The 27,624-nt window shown below is 45.1% G+C and overlaps 1 protein-coding gene across 1 annotated transcript; it reads left to right on the forward strand.

The window, feature by feature from the left end:
- Positions 1-1,917: 1,917 nt before the first annotated feature.
- On the forward strand, positions 1,918-19,198 carry GP2 (glycoprotein 2). Its single transcript, XM_004750277.3, has 11 exons — positions 1,918-2,041; positions 3,268-3,397; positions 6,387-6,773; positions 7,693-7,803; positions 9,982-10,193; positions 10,714-10,862; positions 12,067-12,312; positions 13,376-13,538; positions 14,398-14,482; positions 15,739-15,783; positions 18,665-19,198. Exons 2-11 carry the CDS (start codon positions 3,295-3,297, stop codon positions 18,721-18,723), a joined length of 1,560 nt encoding a protein of 519 aa, XP_004750334.1. The 5' UTR covers positions 1,918-2,041; positions 3,268-3,294; the 3' UTR covers positions 18,724-19,198.
- Positions 19,199-27,624: the final 8,426 nt, after the last annotated feature.

Here is a 27,624-nt window from a genome sequence, read left to right on the forward strand (position 1 = left end):
TGCACCAGCAAGTGTGTGGTGTTCAGGAGTCTTCCTGGTGGTGGACCTAGGAATATGTGGACCTAGGAGAGGTGGACCTAAATATGTGGTAGGAGGCCAGGCACAATATGATCTGGACAGAGGGAATAGCACATGTACAGGTCAGGAGGTGGGGAAGAGTTCAGAGAGCCACAGATTGGATGGAGCATCAAATGTGTTGGGGAGAAGCTGTAGGTGAGGTTAGGGGTGCGGCCAGGGGTCAGATCCCAAGAAGCACGAAGTGACGGGAGTGGGGGATCATGCCGAGAGGTGACGCTATGGCATCTGGCTGCAGGAGAGGTAACAGAATCAAAGAGGGGCAAAGAATGAAAGCAAGGAGACTCACTAGGCTCCTGTTAAAATCACCCTCATAAGATAACAGTGGCCTGAATTAGGGTTGGTGAAATAAGGCTCAAGAAGGAAAGACAGATTCAAGAAATCCTTGAAAACTGAGTGACAAGTTGTGGCAATTACTGGAAATGTGACTGAGGGAGAAAGGAGGGAGGTAGGTTTCCATTTTGGGTGACCAGGTGCATAGCAGTGCCATGGATTAAGACAGACAATACGGTGAAAAGGGGATGATTTGGAGAATGGATGACTTCAGATTTGAGACTGCTGAGTTGAAAGTGCCTCAAGCATCTCGGCCCAAGGAGAGATGGTTCGGCAGGCAGCTGGGTTGATGGATCAGATGTTCAAGGGATTGGTCAGGGATGGAGATCAGATTTGAAACTCACTAGTCTATAAAAGGTACTAGAAACCAGGAGATAACTTGACACCGTCCAGTGAGAGTATATGGAGTGACAAGAAAAATGTGATCTACTGGCATTCTTAAGGATACATGAAGGAAGAGGACAATGACAGAGAAAGAGGAACGAAGTCAAGAAAACAGTGGCACAGGGGAGTCAGGGAGAGGCAGAGTGTCTGGAGGAAGCAGCAAAAAAGGTACTGACAAGGGGGCAGAAAAAATGCTTGAAGACAGGGCCTTAGAAGGACAGCTCAAGCCACATGGTTCAGACTGGAATGGAAGAGCTGGAGGAGGGAAGGTGGAAGTGATGGTTTTGTGGGCCCAGATGAATTATGGAATCCTACATTTGTGGTGGTTATAAGTTCCACATTTAGGGACTTTTTCTCCAAATGTACTAGGAGTAGGGAAGGTGGCTTGTAGCATTTTATTTTGCTCAGGTTGGGGTTTTTCTGGAAGGTGTTACCAATGCCAAGACCCCTGTGCTCCCTGTCTTCAGTAGCCTTGGCTCCTTGAGGAGTCTCAGAGAAACCAGGACAGGCAGTGACCACTTGTTCTGCAAAAGCTTCAACTCCCTTATTAATGCCACAATACCGTGCCATGGAAGCCAGGTCCAAGCCTGACACTTCCAAGTCCAAGATCTCTGGCTTCATCTCCACTCCATACCTTCCGATCTCTAGGGTAGCCCACCTATTAGGAGGTGCTGGAGGAGAGGTGATTCTGACACTTACTTGGTCTGTCCTTTGTTATTATTCCATGACTCACCATCATGAAACTGGCCCTTCCCAGACACAACACTGAGTATCTGAAGGTGGGTAGAGTTTATGGGCTAAAAATAGGGAACACCCATCCCCCACTTCCTTCTTTATTCCCTTGCTCTAACTAGCCCCAAGTGGAGTGGCATCCAGAAGCAGAAGTGTTCTAAGGTGATTAGCTAAGAACACAAGGTACAGTTGGAAATCTATTGTACAAACAAGTGCCTATTTAATTTCTCTCACTTCCCTTTGGGTTTTAAGCTCCCTTTTGATTAGTGTTTGGTTTCTGGTAATGTGGTCCCAACTTCATTGGTTTATGGAGGGGAATATTCTTCCGCTATTTTCTGTGGTAAATTGTTTATCTTACCTACGCCCAACAAGACCAATATATACCTGAGATTAACTCCAGTCCTATCTGGGCACCAATCGTGGAGAGCCACGAGGGTGGAAAACTGCAATAAAAGTGTGGGGCAGAACCGGCTTTTCCACGGCTGACCAGAGGACAGCTCTGTGTTCTTATCCCAAGGTAAGTACCATTTCAAGCCCCAGCAGGCTTCCTTCTGATCTTGGGGGGCTTCCCTACCACCCTTGACCCACTGGATGTGCTGGGGTTATTTGTTTCTGGAAGCTTTCAGAATAACTTTCAGCCCGGTCAAGTGCTCTGGATTTCACTGTGCGTTCAGCTCAACCAAGATTCCAGCTACCTGCTGGCGACTCCAGGTCTAAAGATGCCCCCTCACTCTGTCCCTCCTCCAGGAACATAGGCCCCCACTTGGGATCTCTTCCCTTAGAATTACTAGTCCTGGGTGCTCTCTCATAACATATTCATGATATCCTCTCTAGAAACAGATCTCTAGATTCAACTTGAGTCTTCCGGAGACTTTAAGAAGCCATCAAAGATTTGCTTATTGGAGGAAAGTTGCCAGAAGAGGGAATGTTACTGGCAGACTCTGCACAGCTCTTTGTTTCTGCCCTCCCCATCCCTATTTACTTATTCATTTATCACTCAGATCTTTACTGAGCACCCCTTATGTGGCAGACACCATGCTAGCAGCAAGCAACGTTGGCACGGTCTGACATGGTCCCACCCTCCCAGGAAATCTGTATGCATCTAGGACACCTCAGGAGTCTCTTAGGACAGTGCCCAACACACCACTGAGCAAAGCATTGAGAAAGCAGCTGTTACTTTTGTCTGTAGATATTCATAGCACTGTAAGTTCCCCTCCATCCAGTCTTTCAGTGCCTGAACCCCTACTTGAGTAAGAACCAACCTAAGGCCTTCTAGGACGTCCTGCAGTGTCAGCCAGCTCCAAACTTGCCTTCAGTTCTCTTGCCGTCAACCTCATCCCCTCTGCAAGCCTCTTACCCTCATCACCCCACCTCCTCTCTGCAAGACATGCCTGCTTTAAAACAATGCAGCCCTTCACAAAAGAAATTATGGATCTGTTTCTGTGAACATGGGCCTGTGTCCTTAAGCAAGCTATTTAACTTCCAGTGTGTACATGTAGGAGGAGCTCAGTCCATATCTCTGGGATTAATATGCTCTGAGACCCATCTCCCTCTTCATCCATAAATGGGAGCAAAAATAGTACCTTTCCCGGAGGGCAGTTCACAGCCTTAAATGAGCTAACATGTGCAAAGGGCTGAGTACAAGTCATGGTGCTGAACTGATATGAATTCCCTTCTCACCCTCATCTGAGAAGGAATGACCTCTGTCGCCCTGACTGTATCTGAGTCTCCCCTTTCCCCTAGCTGCATGGAGAGTCTGCACGCTGCTGAATGACCTGCACGTCTCAGCTTATGGAAAGGATGGTGGGCTCTTGTGTCTTGTGGCTGGCCTTGGCCTCCTGCCTTCTGACCCTGGCATCTACAGAACAGCAAGGTTTGTGTCTGCTCACCTGGCATCTTAGATGCCCCATAATACCTGGGGAGTGGGGGATTGCAGAGAAGGCAGTTCAGGGTCAGTAAGGGGAACAGGGACATGTCTAAAGTGAAGACTCAGTAGCTAGAAGTCAAGAGGTACAAGACAAGGGAAGCCAGAATACAGCCATAATCTCTCAGAGTCAAACAGGAAATCCCCCCTGCAAGGACCATGGAGTCAGTTAATGTAACTGCCCATATCCAAAATATGTGGAGCTCAGAGAGCCCAGATTCATGGGGACATGAATCTCCTACTAGTCACTCTGTGCCCTTGCGTTGGCAAGCACCTTCTCCTTCCTCTGAAATTTTACTCATCTGTAAAAAGAAAGGACCAGAGGTAATGATCTCTCGGTGATCCTTTCAAAGATCTGTGGACTGGGCATCTTAGATGTTTGCAGCAAGGGTCCTCGGGCTTAACATCAGGCTGAAACTTCTGTCTGTGACACCTGTGGAGGGGGCTGTGGGAAGAGGAAGGGGGAACCAGTTCATGGCCGCTCTTGGGAAAACACAGTGTGTGTGTGGGAAATAATCCAAGAACAGCAAGTGCAGTGACTCCTTTCCTTAAAACAAGTACATACGTAAGCAAGGCTTAAAAATCTCTTTTTCAAAAAAGTCCCTCTAACACGTATTTCAAGAATGTGATCATGTGTGTGTACTTAGTCCATAATTCAGGCACTAACACTGTTCAGTAAATCAGAACTGGAGAACAGAACCAGTCTGAGCTCCTACTAGGCCTCAGGGGCTGTGTTTGGCATTTTATATTTATTATTATTGTTATAAGCAATGCTGTGGGGTTTTATTTCTCCAAAGCAGGGAATACCTCCTAAGATGACTACAGCAGCGCATGGCAAACTCTTGAAGAATTTTTTGATGGCTAGGTATACTTTTTCATGTATGTTAGAAATATATAACTAGTACAGCATACCTACAGTATCACAGATTATTATTCCTTAAGATGAAACAAATTTATAGAGAGTCATTGAAAGAAACATATTAAGCAGATAACTGGACAAGGGGACACAAATGTGGAAAACATTGTGACTCAAGGCTTAGGAATGGAGAGAGTTTGGGAACCACTTACTTGCAGGTGTTGTTTTGCTGACAAGTCTCAGGGGAGTCAAACCACCTGTGAAGGTCATCATTGATGACCTAAATCCAGCAGGTATGGCACTAGATTTAAACCCAGACTGACCAACCCACCCCCCTTCAATTCTCAGCTTCGCTACACATCATAGTTCCTTAATCTGTTAAAAACCATGGGATGGGGATGCCTGGGTAGTTCAGTTGGTCAAGTGCCTGCCTTCTGCTCAGGTCATGATCTCAGGGTCCTGGAATTAAGCCCCACATTGGGCTACTGGCTCAGTGGGGAGTCTGTTTCTCCCTCTCCCTCTGCCCCTCCCCCCAACTCATGTGCTCTTATACTCTTTCTCACTCAAATAAATAAAAAAAATCTTTAAAAGAAGCCACCAAAAAAAAAAAAAAATGAGATTAAGAGCTCCTGGGTGGCTCAGTCAATAAAGAGGCCAACTCTTGATTTCATCTCTGGTCATGATCTCAGAGTGGTGGGATGGAGCCCCGCATGGGGCTCTGTGCTCAGTGGGGAGTCTACTTGGGATTCTCTCCCTTTCCCTCTGTCCCTCTCCTCTCCTCTAACTCCTTCTCTCCCAAAAATAAATAAATAAATCTTTTAAAAAGCCCCATGAGATGAGCAAAATTGGAAATGTTAGAGCAGTGGTTCTCTACTGGGGGTGATTTGGGCAATGCCTGGAGACAACTTCTAGGAGGAAGGAACTACTGGAATCTAGTGAGAAGGTCCCAGGAAAGCTGTTAAACATCCTGCAATGCATAGGACAGCCCCCCATAACACAGAATTATCCAGCCCCAAACATCAGTAGTGCCGAGGTTGAGAAATCTTATGTTAAATCTATTATCTATTAATAAGGGGGAAATGTCTATGATATAGTAAGTAAAATATGTAAGTGAGGGCAAAAAAAGTTGTACAGCATTAAGCCATTTTAAAAAATCCCTATATTTTAAACATATGCATAGAAAGAGTCTGAAGGGGGCGCCTGAGTGGCTCAGTGGGTTAAGACTCTACCTTTGGCTCAGGTTATGATCTCAGTGTCCTGGGATCAAGCCTCACATCTGGGCTCTCTGCTCAGCGGGGAGCCTGCTTCCCTCTCTGCCTAATTGTGATCTCTCTCTTTCTCTGTGTCAAATAAATAAATAAAATCTTAAAAAAAAAAAAAAGAAAGAGTTTGAAGACCATACAGCAAATTTATAGTTACTTCTAGGGATGGAATGGGCTTAAGACAACTCTCATTTCTACTTTATTCATTTTAATGACATTTGAGTTTTTTCAGGGAGCCTGTATTACATTTATAATACAATGGTCAAACAGGACCACAGTATAAGGTTGCACAGGGGAACAGTTCACAACTGTAGAGCCAAAAAGAAGGGCATCAAGCTCAATGTGAAGGATGCCCCTTGAAACTGTGCAGGATGGAGACCTTGGTGTTCTTAATGCCTATAAAATACCACACAAAGTCCTCATTATTATTCTGACCCTAAGGGGATGAGGCCAATGTGTAATGAATGGGTTGTGTGCCTCATTTCCTCATTAGTGTCCTTAAGCACATTCAAAATTAGAAACTGAGTGCATAGGGGGTGTCTGGATGGCTCAGTGGCTTAAGCGTCCAACTCTTGATTTCTGCTCAGGTCAGGTCATGACCCAAAATTGTGAGATTGAGCCCCGTGTTGGGCTCTGCACTGGGTGTGGAGCCTATTTAAGACTCTCTCTCTCCCCCTCTGCCTGCCCTCTCCCTCTCTAAAACAAAACAAAACAAAACGAGTGTGTGTGTGCCCATGTGTATATGTGTGGAGAGGGGAGGATTAAAACCCTGTAGGCTCTGAGGATGCGCAGTAAACCGAAGCACACTGCTGCTTTCCAGGTGACAGAAACTTCACCAACATCCGTTCCTATGACCCCTGCCAGAATTATACCCGTCTGGATGAACCATCACGAAGTACAGAGTACACAGGATGGGGTCAGCTGTGTGACAGCAACTTGAACGGCTGGTACCGCTTCGTGGGAGATGGAGGAGCAAGGTTGCCAGAGACCTGTGTCCCAGTGCTCCGATGCCAAACAGAGGCTCCCATGTGGCTGAATGGGACACACCCTGCCATCGAGGAGGGGATCGTCAGCCGCACTGCTTGTGCCCACTGGAGTGGCAACTGCTGTCTCTGGAAGACTGAGGTGCAGGTAAAGGCCTGCCCAGGCGAGTTCCACGTGTACCGGCTGCAGGGCACCCCCATATGTAATCTGAGGTACTGCACAGGTGAGTGGCAGAGAGCTGGGGACAACTGTGGGGCAGCGCTACCTGGTGACCAGCCCAGGCATCCGCAGTGAGTGGAGCAGATCAGGAGACTAAGCAGACCAGCCTGGATTCAGCCCCTGCCTGTTACTGCCCAGTGGGGATATCAGCCAAGGTTGCCAGGCTTTCCAACATTTCAAGTAACGCCAGAAATTCAGAGTTGAGGTCAAACTCTCTTGATATATACATATGCATATGCATATACATTTGTACACATACACATACATACACACACATATATCCATATGTGTAGCATGATATGAAGAACTCGGGCTCATTCAGATTTAGATTCCAGTTGGGCAGTTTAATTTACCTCTCTGAGCTTTAGTTTTCTGATATGAGAAAAATGGATGATGGCAAAAGTCACAGCCAATGCATACTGGTCCCTGCTCCAAGCCAAAGTGCTTTTAGACTATGAACTCATTTAATGCTTTCACCAGCCTCATGAGATATGGGTACTATATAACTACACCCAATGAGAGGTCTGAGGCAGAGAGAGGTTAAGCAGCTGTCCCAGTGTTACAGAGCAGGAACATGACAGAGGTGGGATATGAACCCTGACACTCTCGTTCCAAGATCTATATACCTAACCGCTATGCTACCCAGTTTCATAAACCTACCATAAGAACTGAATGAGCTAATTTGTTGAAAGTGCTCCAACAGTGTCTGCCATGTAGTAAGCATTAGGACGGCTGTCTCTGGGTTCTCATTTCACTGGACTGGTAGTCAGATAATCTGAGTTTGATGCTTGACCCTTCCACTATGTATCGCACACCCTTGGGCAGGAGTTCTGGGCCCTGGTAGAATAACAGAGTTGGCCTTGGTGGCCTCAGACTGCCTTGCTCTGCATCCTGATCCTCTTCCCCTGTGCCTCACCCTGGAGACCCCTACACTGCGACGAACAAGTGTGAGAATACCTGCCGCCCGGAGGAGGAATGCAGCTTTCTCAACGGCACCTGGAACTGTTACTGCAGACAGGACCACAACAGCTCTGGTGAGTGGCTTGGCAGGGCTGAGCAATGGGAACAATGCTGGTCTGAGCAGACAAGGCAGCACGGAAGGATTTTCCTTTTCCGAGGGTATGGACAAGGTGTGGACCAGAGTCAGTGGGGATGGAACTGAGGTCACGGAATGAAGGTTCTCAAAGCTATTTGCAAGTATGGAAGAGCTGGGACAAAACAAATTGCCAAGTCAGTCTTTGGACCACAGCCTGAGAAAGCAGCTATGGTGTTGGTGAGCTTGACCCCTAAGGCACAAAGGTACTAACAATGAGGACTCTGCAGGTGTGGGAATTGCCATTAAAATATCTGTAGATCTACATGTGAAGGACATGGGTAGACTCCTGTGCCCGTCCTGGATTTGTGACATAGTAGCTCTCCGGAGCCTGGGTCAAGGCACCTAGACTTTCTGAGCCTTAATGTCTTCATCTGTAAAATGGGAATAAGATTACAGTACAAATAACCACAATACAGGGTAACTGCAAAAATTAAATCGTAGCAGTACAAATGGGCAGGCTTATAAGGTGATAAGGTTCTTGTGCCAGGAAGTAAGCAAGCAGAGGCACATGACTTATGGGTAAAGATGCCATCAACAAGCCCTAAGCCCTGGGGTTAGATGAACTTCCCATTAAGATTATTCCCTTCCCTCCTGGGACTCTAATGAGGGCCTTTGTTTGACTCTTGCCCTTGGCACAAAAGTGCCTTCCTCTGAACACACTCCCAGTCCCTACAGAAAAGAAAGTGTTCTAGACAGTGGACCAAGAACAAGCATATGTTTGAAGACTGGGCTGGAGTGTGGACCACGTGGTGCTTGGGTGTGCCTAGCAGGAGTAGGGTGAGGATGAGGGGCAGGACTAGAAGGAAACAATCCTGATCTCCATGTAGGCACTCTCTGCTTATTGGGTGGACAAGCCCCCAAAGGCTCCAGGTTATTTTCCAGGTTTTGGGCAACCACAGAATCAGACGGTGGACTTCAAGGATGTCTCCTCTGTACCTGAAGACTCAAAGGGTATCCTTAGCAGGTCCTCCGAGCTGACCGGGTGGGTGGGTGGCCTGCCTCAAGTCTTCACTGGTGGCTACTCAACAAGTCCCCATTGCTTCCAGGCACAACCCTGTTGTGACCTGGCTTTTGCTTACTTCTCCATCTCTCACACTCTATACCTACCCATTCTAAGTTCCCGCACCTCTGAACTTAGCTTCTCCATAAACAATCAGCCTCTCTTCCATCACCACACTTTTGCCTCTGCTATTTCCTAAGCCAGGGGTGCCCTCACTTGCCCTGTGCACCTGCAAAACTCCTCCTCCTGACCAACTCCCAGCCCTGTATGAGTCCTTCCCTGACTTAACTGACAGACCCAGAAATACCTTCTTGTGTTTCCCTGTGCACCTAGAACATACTTCAGTTAGTACTTTTAGCATACTGTATCTTAATAAGCTGTTGGCATGTTGGTTCTGACACAAGACCAAGGAATCCTCATGGCCTGGGTCCATGTTTTCTTTGTTTTTGTGTTGAATGTGCCTTGCACATACAGAAGTTGGTCAGTAAATGTATTTGAATCAATGCATTCATAAATACAATCAAAATGGTATTTCTCTTCATTTGCTATCTACCTCCCCATCAGAATGTTAGCTCCATAAATAAGTGTAGGGATTCTGTCAGTTCTGACAAACACTGTATCCTCAGTACCTAGAACAGTGCAGACAGTAATGCTCAAGATGTATTATTTGTTGAATAAATGCCAAATGAATGAATGAACATATGAATGAACAAAAGAAGAAAAGAAATGCAATGGCTCTGAACCTGGTCAGATGTGCTGGCTTCACAAAGCCAGGGAGCAGGAGTAGTATGTGTCTACCCCTGATTCCAGTCTGGAATGCAGGGTAGTTCTGCTTCTCTAGAGACCCCAATTCCCAGAGACCCTGATCCCCAATCCCCAAGACATGAAAGTCCACACCTGCACACAGGATGCCTAGAAATCTTGGACCAGGGGCTTTTTTGCCAGCCTCACCCAATACAATCTGGGTGTGAATCCCACCTGGGTCCTAGGCTCCTACTAGTTTACCTCACTCCCTGGTACATATGATGGCTTTTCCAAAGGGGATGGAATGTGGGCTCTGCCCACTGCTTCCAGAACCCTGTCCACTCTCCACCTACCCCATTCTCAACTTTTTAGATGTCCACAGTTTGCAGCCTCAGCTAGACTGTGGGGCCAAGGAGATCAAGGTGTCACTGAACAAGTGTCAGCTGGGAGGCCTGGGTTTTGGGGACAATGTCATCACCTACCTGCGAGACCGGAACTGCAGCAGTATCACGCAAAGAGAGGAGAGAAACTGGATATCCGTGACCAGCCCTACCTATGCTGGGGCCTGTGGAAACATTCTGGAGGTGAATGGTGTTTACACCACTGCTACCAGAGGGTGGGAGTTGGGCTGTGGAGCTATCTCAGTAGCTGTGAAACCTTGGACAAATCACTGAGCCTCTCTGGGCCTCTAGTATCTAGTAGTATGTGAGAGTAGTAGTGTATGTAGTATGTGAGAGTACACATGCTGGTTCACATATAGAGCTTAGAAGAGGTTTGCTGCTTGAGCTCAATAAATGTAAGCTGTGATTATGATTATTTTAATTAGGGGTGATATGGGAGGGGTCAACATGGGAGTAAGCATGGTAGTTGCTGATTCTCCCCAAAGGCCAAAAATTATTGTTCTAGTTTTTGATCTGGGATTCTCAGTCCCCTTCCCATAAGGCTCCAGGGGCCACTAAGGGAAGAGGCCCATGTTCTTCCTGGTGATCAGAAGGCAGGGTGGCAGCATGATGGAGAGCATCAACCTTACAGTCATGTAGGCCTGAGTTCTAGATACAGCTGCATACACATAAACATACACGTGGTTTTGTTTTTATGCCAAAGAGAAATGGAACCCATGCCATCTACAAAAACACCCTCTCTGTGGCCAATGAGTTCATCATCAGAGACACCATCCTCAACATCAATTTCCAGTGTGCCTACCCACTGGACATGAAAGTCAGCCTCCAAACTGCCCTGCAGCCCATTGTAAGGTACGGCACTGACCCTTGCCCTTTGATCTATAACCCTGACACTGATCACATCCACTTCAAGCAAAGCTTAAAATGTCCTCAGGTTGCTGCCTACTTCCTACGGGAGCTCTCACTCTTTCCAACATTCACTCTGCAAATATTTCTTGATCATAGATTAATGTTCAGCATGCATAAGGCAGACATAGAGTATTTTGTGGGTATTAAAGATTATTATTACGAAGCAATGCAGCAACATAAAATAATGTTAATTAAATATGCTAAGGAACAAAAACACACCACAGTTTCATTTATCTTGAGGAAGAAAGGAATTAAGCAAATAATTATTTCATCACTATTTACAAGTGAGATGAATGCAATGTGGAAGAAGCACAGGGTGCTGTGGGGTCAGGAAGCAAGGGTTCCTGATCTAATCTTTGTGGGGAGGGGATGGAGGGAGCCGGAAGGCCTCCCCACAGATGTGGGATTTAAGCTGGGATGAGCTTTGATTAGATAAAAGCACTCCCAATTCACTAGAAATAGAACTAAGTAGCAATTTGGGTGGGGATTCATTTGGAAGACGTTTTCATCTGTTTTGGTCACTGCTGTCTCACAGTGCCCAAACAGGGCCTTGTGGAATGGACCCCTCAGTATTTAGACCGTAAGACGTGCTGGGGGTTTTCTGTGTCAGAACTCCAGGGTGCCCTTTCCATCCCCCCACTGCCTCCTGGGCTCTCAGAGTAGCATGAAAAGGACCAGTAATTTTCTAGTTCAATAGTTTTCAGACTGTATTATGTTGGGGCTCCAGGTTTCATAATAAATAAAAATTAAAGCCATTCCTCTTTTAAAATGAATGTTTCACTGGGTGATTCCCTGGAGGAGGGAGGAGATCTGCTACTAAAAATGGTGAGAACCCACGGGCTGGATCCCATTGTACAGGGGGAAGATGGAGGTGTGCATTTACTGTTATTCTCTGAGGGAAGGAGATACAGGGGATCTGTGAGGCAGGGAGAATGGGTGGAGATCCCAGAGACACACTTGTCTGCCTGTCAAGTTTAGTGCCTAGCAGATACTAAATGCATGATTTAAATAGGTGATTGACTAATTCCTTTAGGAATCAAAGATGTGCCTTCACTTTCATAGCCTCACACAAGTGCAGGCCTGGATTTACTTTGTTCTCACTGGTGGGAACCTAACGATTCCACTCTTACGGTTTTCTTCTTCTCAGTTCTCTGAACATCAGTGTGGATGGGGATGGAGAGTTCACTGTCAGAATGGCCCTGTTTCAAGACCAGAACTATATATCTCCTTACGAAGGGCCTGTAGCTGTCCTGGCTGTTGAATCTATGCTCTATGTGGGTGCCATCTTGGAGAGAGGGGACACCTCCCGGTTTAACCTGTTGTTGAGGAACTGCTATGCCACACCTACTGAAGATAAGACTGACCCTGTGAAATATTTCATCATCAGAAACAGGTAACGGGCAACTCTGGGTTATCTTTTGGCCTGAATAAGGTTTTCGGGGGAGAAAAATCACCATGGCCCTGCCTGGTAGTTGTGTAAACTGGCTTACTTCTTTTGGAACATAATTTGGCATTACATATCACGACCATACTTTTGACCCAGGAGTATCACTCTTGACACTTTAGCCTAAAGCATTAATACAAAATAGGTCAGCAAGATAAAGAAATGCCAATTATTTTTTACTTAAGTATCCTTTATAACCTTGGCAATAGGTTCACAGTTCAAAAACAGGGATCCATTAAGTAATGATGGGCTATTATATAGATGGTAACACCGACAAATCAACATGAAAACGGTATGACAAGTGTTATGGGACAAGATATCGCTGAAATTGCTAACTGGCAAAAACACAGGGAAAATGTATATCCATAAATCGTGATTCAAACCATGGTAACAATATTAGCTAGTAAGTATCACTGAGTTTAGTTATGAGTTTAGCCATGCACTGTGTCACTAAATGGTTACATCAACCCCAGGAGGTACAGATTACTGTCTGCTCTACAGACCAGAAAAGGGGAGTCTCGGACAGGTTAAGTCATTTGCTCATGATCATTTAGCTAGAAAGTAGGTCTGGGTGGAATTTGAAGCAGTCTATTTCACCTCGGAGAACAAACCCCACAAAACTGAAACCTGGGCTGATGAATAAATGTCTTGGAGGGGGCGCCTACGTGGCTCAGTCAGTTAAGCATCTGCCTTTGGCTCAGATCATGATCTCAGGGTCCTGGGATTGAGGCCCAGGTCAGGCTCCATGTTCAGTGGGGAGTCTGCTTCTGCCTCTGTCCCTCCCCACCTCTCATGAGCGCGCTCTCTCTCTCTCTCTCTGTTTCAAACAAAATAAATACCTTGAAGGAAGCCCAGGGGAATAAAAGTCTATGTCAGGATGGAGGGAATCAGGGAACTCTTAAATTCTCTGTGATGATGTTTTTATACTGGATGCAGATTAAAGATACAGCCAAGGGCCTCAGGTTCCTTGAGCTGTTCTGAAAGTAGACCCTTGCCCCTGTCACCTTCCCAGCTGCCCAAATCAGTATGATTCCACCATCCATGTGGAGGAGAATGGGGTGTCTTCAGAAAGCCGGTTCTCAGTTCAGATGTTCATGTTTGCTGGAAATTATGACCTAGTCTTCCTGCATTGTGAGATTCATCTCTGCGATTCCCTTAATGAACAGTGCCAGCCAGTGAGTATCTCTTTAGTGTGAACTATTCAGAGTTTCACATGGGGCCTGGTACCTAGTTGTCTCACCATATATATTTATTGCAATTACAGAGGGATGGAAAGAAGAAAGGGAGAGAGGGAGGGAGGGGAAGAGGAAAGGATGAATGGATGGACATTCAATCTCCAAAAAGCCCATGTGGATGTAATTATTGTGTCCCTAGGAAGTAGATCAGACAAAAAAGCCTGCCCACTAAGTTTCCTTGGCACAAGACATATTTTGAATGATTTCATAATAGTGGACTTTTAAGTGCCTATTCCATGTCAGGAATTACACTAAAACTTTCATATGCCTTATTTAATTAAATTCTCACGAGAACCCTTTAAGTAGATTTTTTTGTTAACCCGCTTGTACAGATGAGGACACTGAGCTTAAGAGAGATCTTCTGCCCAAAAGCAACACAGCTAGAAAGCATCAGAGCTGGGAGGTAACTCCAGTGTCCATGCTCTTAGCCCCTGTTTGGTACTGCCTTCTAGAAGCTGGCATTTGTTGAGTGTGGACTAGGTACCTGGGTGTTACAGACATGCTGATTTTAATCTTTAAGACCAGGAAGGTAATAGAGAGGTGAAGTCATTAGTACCAAATTAGACAGCTATAATCAGAGTGGAGATGTGATGGAATGGATGAGATAAGTAGAAAGGAGTCAAATCCATGTCTGCTTACGACTTGACAGTAAGTTGAGAAAACCACAGCCTCAGAGTTAGGGGCACATGGTGCATAGGGTCCCATTCTTGGGCCAAATTCTTGTCCCATTGCAGGGACATCCTGGATAGAAACTATGACTTTAAATTTTGATATAATGAGATCTCTCCATCCCCCACAGTCTTGCTCAAGAAGTCAACGTCGCAGTGGAGTAGTGGCTATCAACCCAGCCCAGGTTGTAGATTTGGGACCCATCACTCGGAAAGGTGAGTGGCCTACTTCTGGGTGAGAAGGCCAGGTGGTCAAGTGCTGACAGTTAACCACAGATGCCCCGGGGTCACCACCCTAACAACTTAGAGCCTTTTTTGCCTCCTCACTGCAGCCCCCACCAGTGAATCTACCTTTCCATGAGGTGCTTTGGGTAAATAACAATAGCATTTGCCATTTGTGCTGAACCTCTATGCGCTAGAGACCAGGCTAAGCTCTCAGTATCCATCAACTCACTTCATTCTCCTGACTGAGTCCATTTTACCAGCAAGAAACTGAAGCTTGGAGAGATTAAGTGGCTCACCCCAAGTCACTCAGCTCACGATCAGCTGGAGTTAGAACTGAACCCAGCTCAGACTGATTCCACAGCATATTCCCCTTCCCTTTTTCTTCCTGCCAGGCCCCCTTACCTCAGCCCCTTTTGGGTGAAGTCTAGGTTCTAACCCAACTTTCTTTTCTGGTGAATGACTATGTTTTCCAATATCCAGTTATAATATTCTGGGGCATGATGTAGGGGAAGCTTTATAATTGCCCACAAATGTTAACCAATCCTGCCCATGGGTGAACACTACTGTTCTGATTTTTATTACCACTAGAATGGAGGAGTCAAAAAACCCAGAAGAATGAAAGCAACTTTTTTTGTCCTAAAGAAATTAGGACGCAGTAATGCTAGTAACAGCAGCAATGACAGTAACAGTAATAACACATGGGGTTGGCACCGTACAAAACATTTATATGCATCATCACATGGAATGCTCACAACAGCCCAAGTTGGTAAGCACTATTACCACTTCCGTTCTCCAGGTGAGTAAACTGAGGCTGTCTTGTAAAGAAGGCTCTGTCTGGAGTTGTCCTGCCTCTTTACTGAGCCCTCAACTTGAGGCTTCATGTGCTATCACAGGGTTGTTGGAGGGTTAGGAAATTTTATTTTGGAATCAGATAGATGGAGGTTCAAATTCCAGCTTTACTACCAACAACAAGGTCAACTTAGCCTTCCTTGGTCAACTGAGCCTCAGCCTTCTCCTCCGTTGAATGGGGACACAAATACTTTCCTCACAAATGTGCTGGAAGAACTAAGTTTCAAATGCATGAAATGGGCTTAGAAATAACAGATGCCTCAGCAGTGAGGGTGGCCAGGTCCAGCCAGATCAGTGGCTGTGGTGGCCAGGTCCAGGAGGACCTGGAGCAGCTATGGCCACAGTGCCAGTCCCCAGCACACGACTGAGGAAACCTTCACCTCTGCTCTTGTCCCCAGGTGCTCCATCTTTTGGCGTCGTGAATGGAACCCCCAGCGCTGCCGGTACATTTTTATCTCCTGCCTATCCCACTACCCTCCCTCCCTGCCGTCTTTTAGTCCTCTTCTCAATTCAGTGCACATTGATTTAGCCTGTGCTAGTGACTGTGGACACTGAAATCAATCAGTCCCAAGTGTGGCTCTTGAGATGCTCAAAGTCTAGCACAGGGGCCAGTCATTTAACAATAAATACTTATTGGGTGCCCACTGTTTGCCAGGCATTGTTTAGATGGTGAAGATTAAAACAGCACAGACCAGGTGCCTGCCCTCAGGGAGCTTATGTTACAGTGTGGGAAACAGTCAATTAAAAGTTAACAAGATAATTTAGAAAAGAGAGTGATGTGTTAGAAAGTTATCAGCATGGGTAATAGTGTCTTTAAAAAGATAGTAGTTTATTTTACTCACATGTAAATGAAGTCCAAAGACAAGCAATCTGGGGATCCTGGGGTGGCACCACAAGGTCATCAAGAATCCAAGTTCTTTTAAGCTCTCCCCTCCACCTTCTTCATCCTCCTGCTCCAAGATGGAAGTCAGAGCTCCAATCTTCATCTCTAGTCAGCAGGATGGAGGGAATATGGAAAAAGTCAGAGTGTTAAGGAACATTCCTAGAAGCTGACACCTTATACTTCCACTTATCTCACTGGCCAAAGTTTAGTCACACCTGGCTGCAAAGGAAGCTGGAAAATGTAATCTTTATTCTGGGTGGCCATGTCCTGAACCAATGTTTGATGGTTCTATTTATAAGGCAAGAAGGAAAAATAATTATCAGAATGGGTAAATGGCCAGAAAAATGTTCAGAGGAGGTGATATTTGAATGCAATGAGAAAAAGGGGCCAGGTTTGCAAATAATAAAGGAACAAGCCCTACAGGCAGAATGAACAAGAGTTGCAAAAATGAGATAGTCATAGAAGCAAATCGCAAGCAAGTAGATAGTGTGGCAGGAGCACACAGAAGGGTAATGAACTGTACCTGGTAAGGTCAGGCAAGAATTTTAGCAGGTGGCAACATCTGAATGGTGTTTTGGTGGGTGACCTGGAATTTAACAGGGAGACCAATCCAAGAAATGTGTTTTGGACCAAAGGGAAAGCAATGCTACTAAGATTTTACTGCCCCCTCTTCCCAACACACACATGACCTATACTGGTGAACCCAGACATGAAAACGTTCTTTCCATCCTTAATTCTCCAGATAGATAACAGCCTAAAAGTCTCCAAGTAAGGTCAAGATGCCCCTCCACACTTAGGGCTAATATTCAGACAACACTCAGAAAACTGTGCTCATCAGAGACAGGAGTCAGAGCTCAGACTAAAAGGAGCTTGAGAGCAGACATCACATCTCATACACTTCTCCCAGTACTTCAGTTTAGCACAGTGTTGGGAACAGCCCAGTTTCCCAGTAGAGTTTCTAGGATGGGCAGTGGATTCTGGAGCTTTCTGGAAGAAAAGGGGAGCGATCTCATACGGTATAAGAATGCCACAAGAGGGCACTTATGGTGTTCTTTGTTTGCTATCTCCCACAAACATGTCTGAGGTTTTAGAATTAACTGAACAACCACCTGTGTTTCATAAATACAAACTGGTTGTCACACACTAATATTTCAGAAAATTATGATATTCTTCACTTCCTCCTAGAGCATCAGCAAGTTACTCTGAAGTTTATGGGACAGAGAAATGTTATAATCTCATAGTATGGTGGGAGGGGTGCACATGCCTCTCCCAGGTCCCCTAGTACAAGGCATCTATCATCCAGGACCCACACCCTTCATTAACACTGAGTATATGATCATTTTCAGAGGAGATGTGTTCCCAACCCTCCCAGATCTTGGAGTCTAATATTCAAAACTGACACTTCTATGGTGTTTATTATGTGCCAGGAACTGTTCCAAATGTTTGATATGAATTTACTCACTTAAGCCTTACAAAAGTCCCATGAGGTATTAGTTGCTTATGATTTTTCAATTTTGCATACAGATAAACTCAGCCATGGTGAGGCTCAGTAACTTACCTGGGCCTGCACAACTGGTTGTAGAGCTGGGATTCTTCTTCTTCTCCCCCCCTCTTTTTTTTTTTTTAAGATTTTATTCATTTGGCAGAGAAAAAGAGAGTGCACAAGTGAGGGGAAGGGGCAAAAAGCGAGGGAAGCAGACTCCCTGCTGAGCAGGGAGCCTGACCTAGAGCTTGGTCCCAGGACCCTGAGATAATGACCTGAGACAAAGGCAGACGCTTAACTGACTGAGCCACCCAGCTACCCCTAGAGCTGGGATTCTAAGCCAATAAGTCAGGTCTCGGAGGCTTTTAAACGTCTGTGTCCTTCTCCATCTTTAGTGTTAGTCAGCATAGGTAATATTAGCTGCTATGACAGACAATCCTCACCTTTCTGTGCCTTTACACAATAGTTTATGTCCCACTAAATCATTGGGGGATGTAGTTCTGTGCTTTGCAGTCATAAGGAAGTCAGGCTCTGATCTTCTGGTAACTCCGGAAACTCCATTGTCCCCAGCAAGTACTCTGCCAGATCCTTGGCATCTGACCCCTAGATGGTGGGTGATCAGAGTATGGAAAATTATGCAGGAGGTTTTAAGGACCAGGTCTAGAAATGGCATATATGATTTTTACCCACATTCCACTGGCCAGATTCAATCATGTGATCTCACCTACCTGCAAAGGAGGATGGGGGATAATTGCCTTCCAATATACCCAAAGTAATATGAAAAAGTGTTTGATGATTAGATAGCTATGACCACATGACCCCTTTGCCACTTCCCAGGGGTTATAACCTAGAACGGATATTAAGGATACTTAGTAAGGCAAAGTATAGAGGGGCTAGCTTGCTTTGGCTGCTGAGTTCCAAAGGCCAACACTTGACAGACATCTCTCTTATATTTCAGGGTTCCTGGGGGCTTGGCCCATGGTTCTCCTGCCTGTCCTCCTGGCTGGGCTGTTCTAAGAGCTCAGCCAAGCATCTAGCCTTGAAGCTCGTGTTCTTCCCTCTGGTGATGGCTTCCAGTCACCCATCGGCTATCCTGGTTCTCTCTCCAAATCACATAGACAGTCTTGGTGTTTAGACTCTGGAAGAGTCTAGGTTTGGGGAAAGGGAAAAGATCCCCTTGTTCAACACTCTCTGTGCCTTTATAGTCCTCTTTTTCTCATGGTGGGGGCCCTGTTGGCCTGGCCTGGCCTGATTTCCTCATTTATTAGCAGGATTTTGGAGCCAGACTTGCTCTGTGCTTCTGTGGCCCCAGCCTTTACCAGAAACGTTATCATGTGTTACTCTGTAACTCCAGAGTAGACGAGCTGTATCACTGTGGGGTGGAGGCAGGAGAAAGGGGATGAGCTTGTTAAAAAGACACCTTTCATGGTTCCTTCCCAAGTATACCTTGTTCTAACTGCTGATGAACTGAACAGACTGATCCTTCCTTTAACCTGTGCCCTCTGATGTATTTCCAACATGGTCTCAGTAGTGGCCATGAGAATGAGTTGTTAAGGGTCCACTTCTGGAGATTCTACTCCCAGGGAAGACTGGTTCCCATTGCTCCCCTGCCTACCTCCATACTGTAGACATGCTTTGATGTGCCTAAGAGTAGGCAAAAATCTACCCTAGGACCCAAATGCTGGAGGACTTGCTTGATTTGAATGCAGAGATGCTGTCACTCCAGAGTATACCTCTAGCTATGAACAGTGGTACACTCCAAAGTAAGCAAGAAGTCCCAGTGGAAAATGCTATGTCGATCTTGCCATGGGGATATAGAAGAAGTGCCTGGGGAGTGAGTGAAGTCTCTTTCTGAAAACCTCTGATGGGCCTTCATGAAATACTCCACAAAGATGCCACAAAAAGAGAATGCTTCCCCTTCCCATAGCTATACACAAAGCTCCTGCAAGCTGACCTCAGGGAAAAAATGATCAGGCCAGGACCAGACCACAGCGGAGCAGAGCCTGTTTATGTGCCAGGAGGAGACTTTCCAAAGTGCTCTCATGTTCAGAGATAGTGTGGTTTCAACAAACAGCAGCACACGCCAATGACATCAGGCAAAAGGATAATTAATTATCAAAATATAAGAGCAAAAAATCCCGAACAGAAGATACAACCTGGCTGTATGAGGAAAGCCACCAGAAACCAAGGTTTGTCTGTCCTTCCCTCAGTTTTCCTGCAACCACACAACCTTCACATCTGCTTACCTTTGTGTGTCTTCCTTATTCCCCCCGTCCTGAAACTGACTCTCGCTATTCATTCATCATGCCTCAATTAAACATGGACATTGAAGCTTCCCCTCACTTCCTAATTCAGGGACCATAGAGACCAACTAACACTTGGTATCCTACATCTAAATGGTACCAGAAAGAATGAGATTTCCCTGTTTGGTCAGAGTGCCTCCATTGGTCCAAACATCTGAGGGCAGGTGAGTGGCCTCACCTAATGCAAACACAGCCAACACGGCCAACCTGAGGAGGCAGGTCTCGAACACATGACAGTGTTTCTGGCTAGATACCCCAAAAGTGTACTCTAATAGTGACTTTTTTAAAAAAGAAGTTTTTGGGAGGAATTGCTTCTTGTTTCCTAGTAAGTCAATGGATTCAGAGGTATTGCATTTTAAAGGAGGAGTACACTAGGAATGCACCTGAAAGACAGGTCAGGGGCCCTAACCTTTTCCTTTCTCTGAGGTTCATCTTCTCCTTCTTATAGAATAAAGGGGCTGGACTAGAAGATTCTCTAACATTTATAGTGGAACCCTTTCTTTAAATACAGTTCTACGTGAATACCCAATATGTAGACATTAAATGGAAATAGACTCTTGTTGATGTCAGGTAACAGGCTTAGTACTCCCATCTGTGATTCGCTCATCCTCTAGCCCTCAAAGAAACTCCAAGATAACCCAAAGGGTTACCAAGAGCAAAGTTCTGGAACTCCTTGGGATATATCACATCGGATATCTCTTCCAGTGTAAAGTATATGAGCTTCTAGTTAACCAGAGCAAATCCTGGCTAACTATGTATGTATGTGTCTATCCATCTATATCATCTATCCATCACAAACTCTCCTACTCTACCTATCCCCCTTGCTCTCTCCATCTATCTATTTATATATTTATAACATACCGAGTTAGTTACAGATTTTTGTGTTCTGCAGATGGACATACTAAATGAATAACAATCTCTGAACATCCAATCCACTTTATTCATTTGGGCAACACTGATCTGCTGAGCAATTGTTACATCCCAGACCTAAGGGCCGAGGTACAATAATGAATGAAACATAGTCCCTCTCCTTAGAGGTTCACAATCTGGTGGGACACAAACACAGAGGCACTCATGCACAGGTCACACTCAAGTATGCATACCCACTGACCCCCTCAGACTCATAAACACACACCAATGTCATGAGCCCAAGGACATTTCCACATGCAGAGATCCTCACCAGAGCCCTCAGGCCCAATCACTTACATATATATCACCATAACTTAGTAAAGCTAATACTTTTAGCCTGTCCTATGCACCAGGCATTATTCTAAGCACATTGCAACACACAATGCAACATTCCACTCTCCCCTTAGATACGGGAGGTAGGAACTATTATTAGTCCCAGTTTAGAGATGAGCAACTAAGGCTTAAAGAAGGCGATCACTCACTGAAGGACCTATTGCTTTTAAATGCCGAATTCAGGGCTTGGGCCTTGGTAGCCTGAATTTGGAGGATACACTTAGTAGACACTGTATTCTGCCTCTGTTTATACACAAAGCCCCCTACACACAGGAGGCACTCATTTTCATACACAAACCACCATACATACATGTACCCACTTGCATACAGGCACATGGGAACATATACATATGCAGTGACACATGTGAATATACACATATTTGCCAACACAGAGGCCCTCACACATACATAGGCACTGACATTCACGGATGAAAGCACAGAATATATCATGGATGCACAGAAGCTAACATACTCACTAATCTATGCATGGTCATTTAGATGCAGATACATACACCTTAGTACAGAAAAAATAACATTCTTTGCTACACACACACGTACATATGCTCATAGATACATAAACATACGCATACATACCTACAAGACACAGGACCTGGATCCCACTCCCCAAGGCCAGGACTCCGGCCATGTCTCATTTCCCTTTAGCTTTCCTCTCCTCCTTCCCCTAGTCCTGCCAAGCTGGGACTGGGACAAGAAGTACAAACCAGGGAGCACAGTGAAAACATACTCTGGACCCAGCGTCTGAGAGTTCTGGGCTAGAAGGATGACAGAGACCCTGAGAGAGGACCTGACGCACATTCAGAGAAACTGGCATCTCTACTCTGGGGGAGCACCTAGAAGCAGCACGTGGAAGATACAAGGAGGATAGGGCAGCCCTGCTCTCCAGCAGCTTAAGGTCTGCTGGAGAAATACAAACTCTAGGCAGCCAAAGCTAAACAGTATGAGTTCAAGACAGACATTGCTACAAGTTGTGGAAAAGGGAGAACTCCACTCTTCCTCTGGAGAAGAGGGAAGGATCTGTCCCATGAAGTTTAGTCCCTTTCCAGATAGAAACTTCGATCCAGAAGAGGGAAGTGGGATATTCATTCTTAATCCTATAAAGGGTCTTACAGGATGTGCTATCCCCAGCCGGACATGAGAAGATGGGGAGAAAGGGTACCTCTGAAAGCTGGTCATTTAAAGGAGATTTGGAATGGGGGCCCCAGAGGATAAGTTCCACCCCACCTAAGTCATTTCATAATCTCTCCTTACCCTTTCTTCTTCCTCTAAACTCCTCCTACAAAAGGCGAGAAATCACCCCTTTGCTTTCCTTCCTCATCACAGTAGATTCTCCTTTCTAAAACTTTACTAAATCCATCCACTCTTCTTCAACCCCATATACCCTGATCATCTCTAAACTAATGTCCTCTCTTACCTGATATAATAGCTTCCCAGATGGGTGTTCTCCAGCCTCACCCCTCCCAATCCATTCTCTACACAGAAACTAGCAAGCATTTGCAGCAAGCTCACTTCTCTCTTTATTTTTTTAAAAAGATTTTGTTTTTTTATTTGACAGAGGTCACAAGTAGGCAGAGAGGCAGGCAGAGAGGAAGGGAAGCAGGCTCCCTGCTGAGCAGAGAGCCTGATGTGGGGCTGGATCCCAAGACCCTGGGATCATGACCTGAGCCGATGGCAGAGGCTTTAACCCACTGAGCCACCCAGGTGCCCCTCACTTCTCTCTCTATATCCCTCCAGAAGCTTTTAACCTTCTATCTGTTGAGGTTGGCCAGCTAGAGGAATGCAAGATGTAAAGCTCTTCCTGTTAAGATTGCAATTGAGGACAGTGGTAGAGCATCAGAGCTCCCCCTTCTGGTCTCTTGGTTCCAGTTAAAATGAGGTCTCGATTACTCAGTTTCACAAGACTAACTCCTGAATTTAATGCATATCACAGCTACAGAGGAGGGAACCTAACCCCCCTCTATACTTCTAGATTCTTGGCTAAGACAATTCCCCTCAATTAAAAAAAAATTAAGAAGAGAAAAGCAAACAAGTTTAATAACATGTATACTTCCTATATACATGGGAGATACCCAAGAAAATTGAGTAATTCTTTGATATGGCTCAAACCATCACTTTAAAAAAAATGTATTTATTTGAAAGAGAGAGAGAGAGAGTAGGCAGACGTGAGTGGGCACATGAGTGGGGAAGAGGCGAGGAAGAGAGGGAGAGAGAGAGAGAGAGAAACAGATTTCCTGTTGAGCACAGACAGAGCCCAATGGAGGGCCCTGAGATCATGACCTGAGCTGGAACCACGAGTGGATGCACTACGGACTGTGCCATCCAGGCGCCCGGAAACCATCACTTTAAATATCATCTCCAGCTAAAGACAAAAGAATATGTTAAGGGTGGGTAGTTAGTTATGGGAAGTTACCAAGAAGGGCAGTAAACGAGGGTAAGGTTTTTTTTTTTTTTTTTTTGGTTTTTTTGTTTTGTTTTGTTTTTTTAAAGATTTTATTTATTTATTTGACAGAGATCACAAGTAGGCAGAGAGGCAGGCAGAGAGAGAGGAGGAAGCAGGCTCCCTGCTGAGCAGAGAGCCCGATGTGGGGCTCCATCCCAGGACCCTGAGATCATGACCTGAGCTGAAAGCAGAGGCTTTAACCCACTGAGCCACCCAGGCGCCCCAAGGGTAAGATTGTTACGCAGATTTAACTCTGTCTTCTAGACTGATAAGAGTTGCTGGAGATTTGCAGCCATCCTCCTCTTTCTGACACAGAGACGGAGCCACCCATTCAAATGGAGTTTTCCCTCGTAAGTGTTAATATCTTACAAAAAAACCCAGTAACTTCTACTCAGTTTTTAGAGTTGCTTCTGTGTCTGCTTTTTTTTTTTTTTTACTTCAAAAAAAGTAACTAGCTCAAAATAATCCTTATGCCAAAGAGGCATATTTTGGGGTGGCAAATTCTGTTCCCCTTCACAGTCAATCGCCAACCAAATCTTAGAAAATCACAGAGAGGGACTTTCAAGCATAGAAAGCATTTGTTGTGGATTCCATCTTCAGATACCAGACACTGGGAACCCCTGTCTGAGAAAGGAATTAGTTTTATTTCATAGAATACATTATGTGGTGATCTGGGTTTATAGGGGAAAGAAGGGGTCTGGTTGTACAGATTTCATTTCAATGCCTAAGCCTCATTCCAAATTTATTGAGAAGAGCTACAGTTTTGTATGTATATATGTACATATGTGCATATTTATTTATTTATAGAGCTACAGTTTTAAAGGGCAGAACCCTTTGGCTCTGGGTCCCAAGGTACCCATGCAAACACTCCCCTTCCTTATATTTCATGACGGGAATAGTAGGTTGCTAGAGAAATAAAGGAGATAAAGGATGTGCAGTCCCTTTGCAATGCATGAAGCATCATACAGATGACAACTGCAGCATTAGCATCCTTATCATCATCACCTACTGTTTTTCCCACTGGAATGTATTAAGCTGCTTCTCGCATCTCTTTATTTGTTTTTTTTTTTTGTTTTGTTTTGTTTTTTTTTAAGGAGAGGGGAAGGGGAGGGACAGAGGGAGAGAGAATCTGAAGTGGGGCTTGATTTCACCACCCCCGAGATCTGACCTGAGCCAAAATCAAGAGTCGGATGCTTAACCTACTGAGCCACCCAGTTGCCCCTCTTTATTTGCCCTCTTAGCTCCTAGATGTGACCAAGAGGAGACCGGCCATTTTTTAGAATCTTGGTGTTTGCCAGAATAGGACTCCAGGGAGCGCGTGGAAGGGATCATCCGCTCCCTCAGCACATGGAATAATACTTTGTGATCACTTAGTATGTATAAGCCAGGACACCAAACACTTTACTTGTGTTACCTAACTTGATCCCCACAATAAGCCTTTGAGATAGTGATGTTCCCACCTCACAGAGGAAAAAACTGAGGCATAAAGGGACTTAAGACCCCTCTTCAACATCGTATAGATGGCAAATGCCTGTCATTTACTCTGTGCATATAGGTGAGTCAGCACTTCCAGTTTCACATTTTACAGATGAAGAAGGTGTGATTAAGGAACATTACATAACTTGCCTAAGGTTGCACAGTGAGGAGGAGACAGACTTCACGATTGGAACTCAGATTTGCTTAAATTTAAAACATGTGCTCCTTTTTCCATGCCACACAACCTCCCTGCAGGACCTGTAACACTCTGCAATGACAACTGAAAACCTACCTCAGAATCACAGCAAGACCTATGCATGTGTATTCATGTGTGTGTGTGCATGGAGTCTGTGTATGTGAGTGTACATGTGTATGCCAATAACTGTGGCTAGGCTAAATGACCCAAAAAACAAAACAAAACAAAACAAAACAAAAAAACGCCACTCTTCCTGAGACATCCTGAAGCTCCTTTCACCCTCAACAGGAACTCAGAAGGGTCACAGAACCTAGGAGACGCAGAGGAGATTTACAGATGATCTAATCCTACCCGCTTTGTGATCAGAGTGCCCTGAACCAGGAATCAAGACATTTATATTTCAGGCTTTCTGATGTGTGAGTTTAAGAATGCCACTTAATTTCCCTCAGGCCATCTATAAATTAAGATAATAACATCCCCTCCACTAACTTAATGGTCTATGACTCTGTCATTGACAGGCTGTGGCTGTCAAACCTTCTGGCCCCAGCATGGCCCTCTTTTGTCCAGCCTGGGGCTGTCTCAAGGCAGATTCCCATTGATAAACTTAGCCTTAAAACCCTCAGACTATTCAGAACCCAGGAGAGAGCCTCTCTGGTTCTGAAAAGCCAGGAAGGAAGGCAACTCCAACCTCAAGAGATGGCTGAGGAGCAAACGCTCCCTCCCTTGTTCCTTCAAGCACTTTCTGAAGAGCCTGATGTGCCTCCCAGACCTTTAGTCAGTCTTTTTTTTTTTTCTTTTTGGGAACTCAGTGGAACTGGTTACCGTGTCGAGTGTTCTTTCCCCTCTGGTTGCAATTTCTCAGGGGAAAAAGCAGCACTTAGGGCATTGTCCTCAAAATATTCGTGGCTAAGCTGCTCCTGCTGATGGTGACAGTCATGTGACTGATGAAAAAGGTGATGTCACTTTGCAGCCACAGAGTGTTTTTGCTATATCTGACTGTGCATAATATACACATCATGCACATATCCCATGTACACAGCTTGATGGGATTTTAACGAAATGAACACAGTCAACCAGTACCCACTTTTACAAATATAACAGTACCCACTCCCCAAGAATCCCCCTTCCTGCCCCTCCATTCCAACCCCTCCCAAGGCAACCATTATCCCAGCTACTAGCACCACAGAGTAATTTTGTCTTTTTTTGAATTTTATATAAGAGGGCTCGTATAGTATCTATCTTTCGAGCCTGATTTTAATTTTATTTATTTATTTATTTATTTATTTTTTAAAAGATTTTATTTATTTATTTGACAGAGAGATCACAAGCAGGCAGAGAGGCAGGCAGAGAGAGAGGAGGAAGCAGGCTCCCCGCTGAGCAGAGAGCCTGATGCGGGCCTCGATCTCAGGACCCTGAGATCATGACCTGAGCCGAAGGCAGCGGCTTAACCCACTGAGCCACCCAGGCGCCCTTAATTTTATTTTTTAATTCAATTAATTAACACATAATGTATTATTAGCTTTAGAGGTAGAGGTCAATGATGCATCAGTCGAGCCTGACTTCTTGTGTTCAATATTATCTTTGTGAACTTGACCCATGTTGCTGTATTTAATTACAGATTGATGATTCTACCTGCTGACATCAGTCTATCAAAGAATATGACCTAATTTATTGATCCTTTCTATTGTTGATGGGCATATGGGTTGTTCCCAATACTCAGCTATTGTGAGGCATGCTGTCTACTTGTGTCTGCCTTTCAGTGAACATAGTTCCCCATTTTGGTGAAGTGTGGTATTCAGCTTTAGTAGATACTATCAGGCAATTTTCCAAGGTGGTTGTACTTCGGCCAGACATGTTTTTAACATTCCAAGATACTTTAGCCTCCAGTAACTAGTCTCTATTGACTCAACTTCTTTTGCCTCTTTGAATACTCTTTCAGGGACTTCGCACATGCAAAGTCTCAGGCTGTCATAATCTCTGCCCAGCTGAGGGCATGCGCTCCTCCTCTGGCCCTCAAGGCAGATATTGGCTTCTTTCAAGCAGGTCCTGTACCTTTTATACTCAGCACTTTACACGCAACATCTAGCCCGTGCCTGGTAAATGGTTAGCACTAAACAAATGTTAGCTAATGTTGCTGTTGCAATAGACAGTTTTTATGTTTCTCTTTCCAAAATTTTGTGATTGTGGGAAGTCAGACTTCTTGACTCTTACCCTAATGTGCTGATCCCTATGTGCCCCCCAAA

Source organism: Mustela putorius, unplaced genomic scaffold, assembly GCF_011764305.1.
Source record: "Mustela putorius furo isolate JIRA1106 unplaced genomic scaffold, ASM1176430v1.1 tig00004007_pilon_pilon_pilon, whole genome shotgun sequence".
NCBI classification, from domain to species: Eukaryota; Metazoa; Chordata; class Mammalia; order Carnivora; family Mustelidae; genus Mustela; species Mustela putorius.

Excerpts from the sequence above, each read along its gene's own strand:
- GP2 (XM_004750277.3), top strand. The coding sequence starts at position 3,295 with ATGACCTGCACGTCTCAGCTTATGGAAAGGATGGTGGGCTCTTGTGTC. Across the intron at positions 10,863-12,066 it reads GCCCTGCAGCCCATTGTAAG|TTCTCTGAACATCAGTGTGG; the intron begins GTACGGCACTGA and ends TCTTCTTCTCAG. Across the intron at positions 14,483-15,738 it reads GGGACCCATCACTCGGAAAG|GTGCTCCATCTTTTGGCGTC; the intron begins GTGAGTGGCCTA and ends TCTTGTCCCCAG.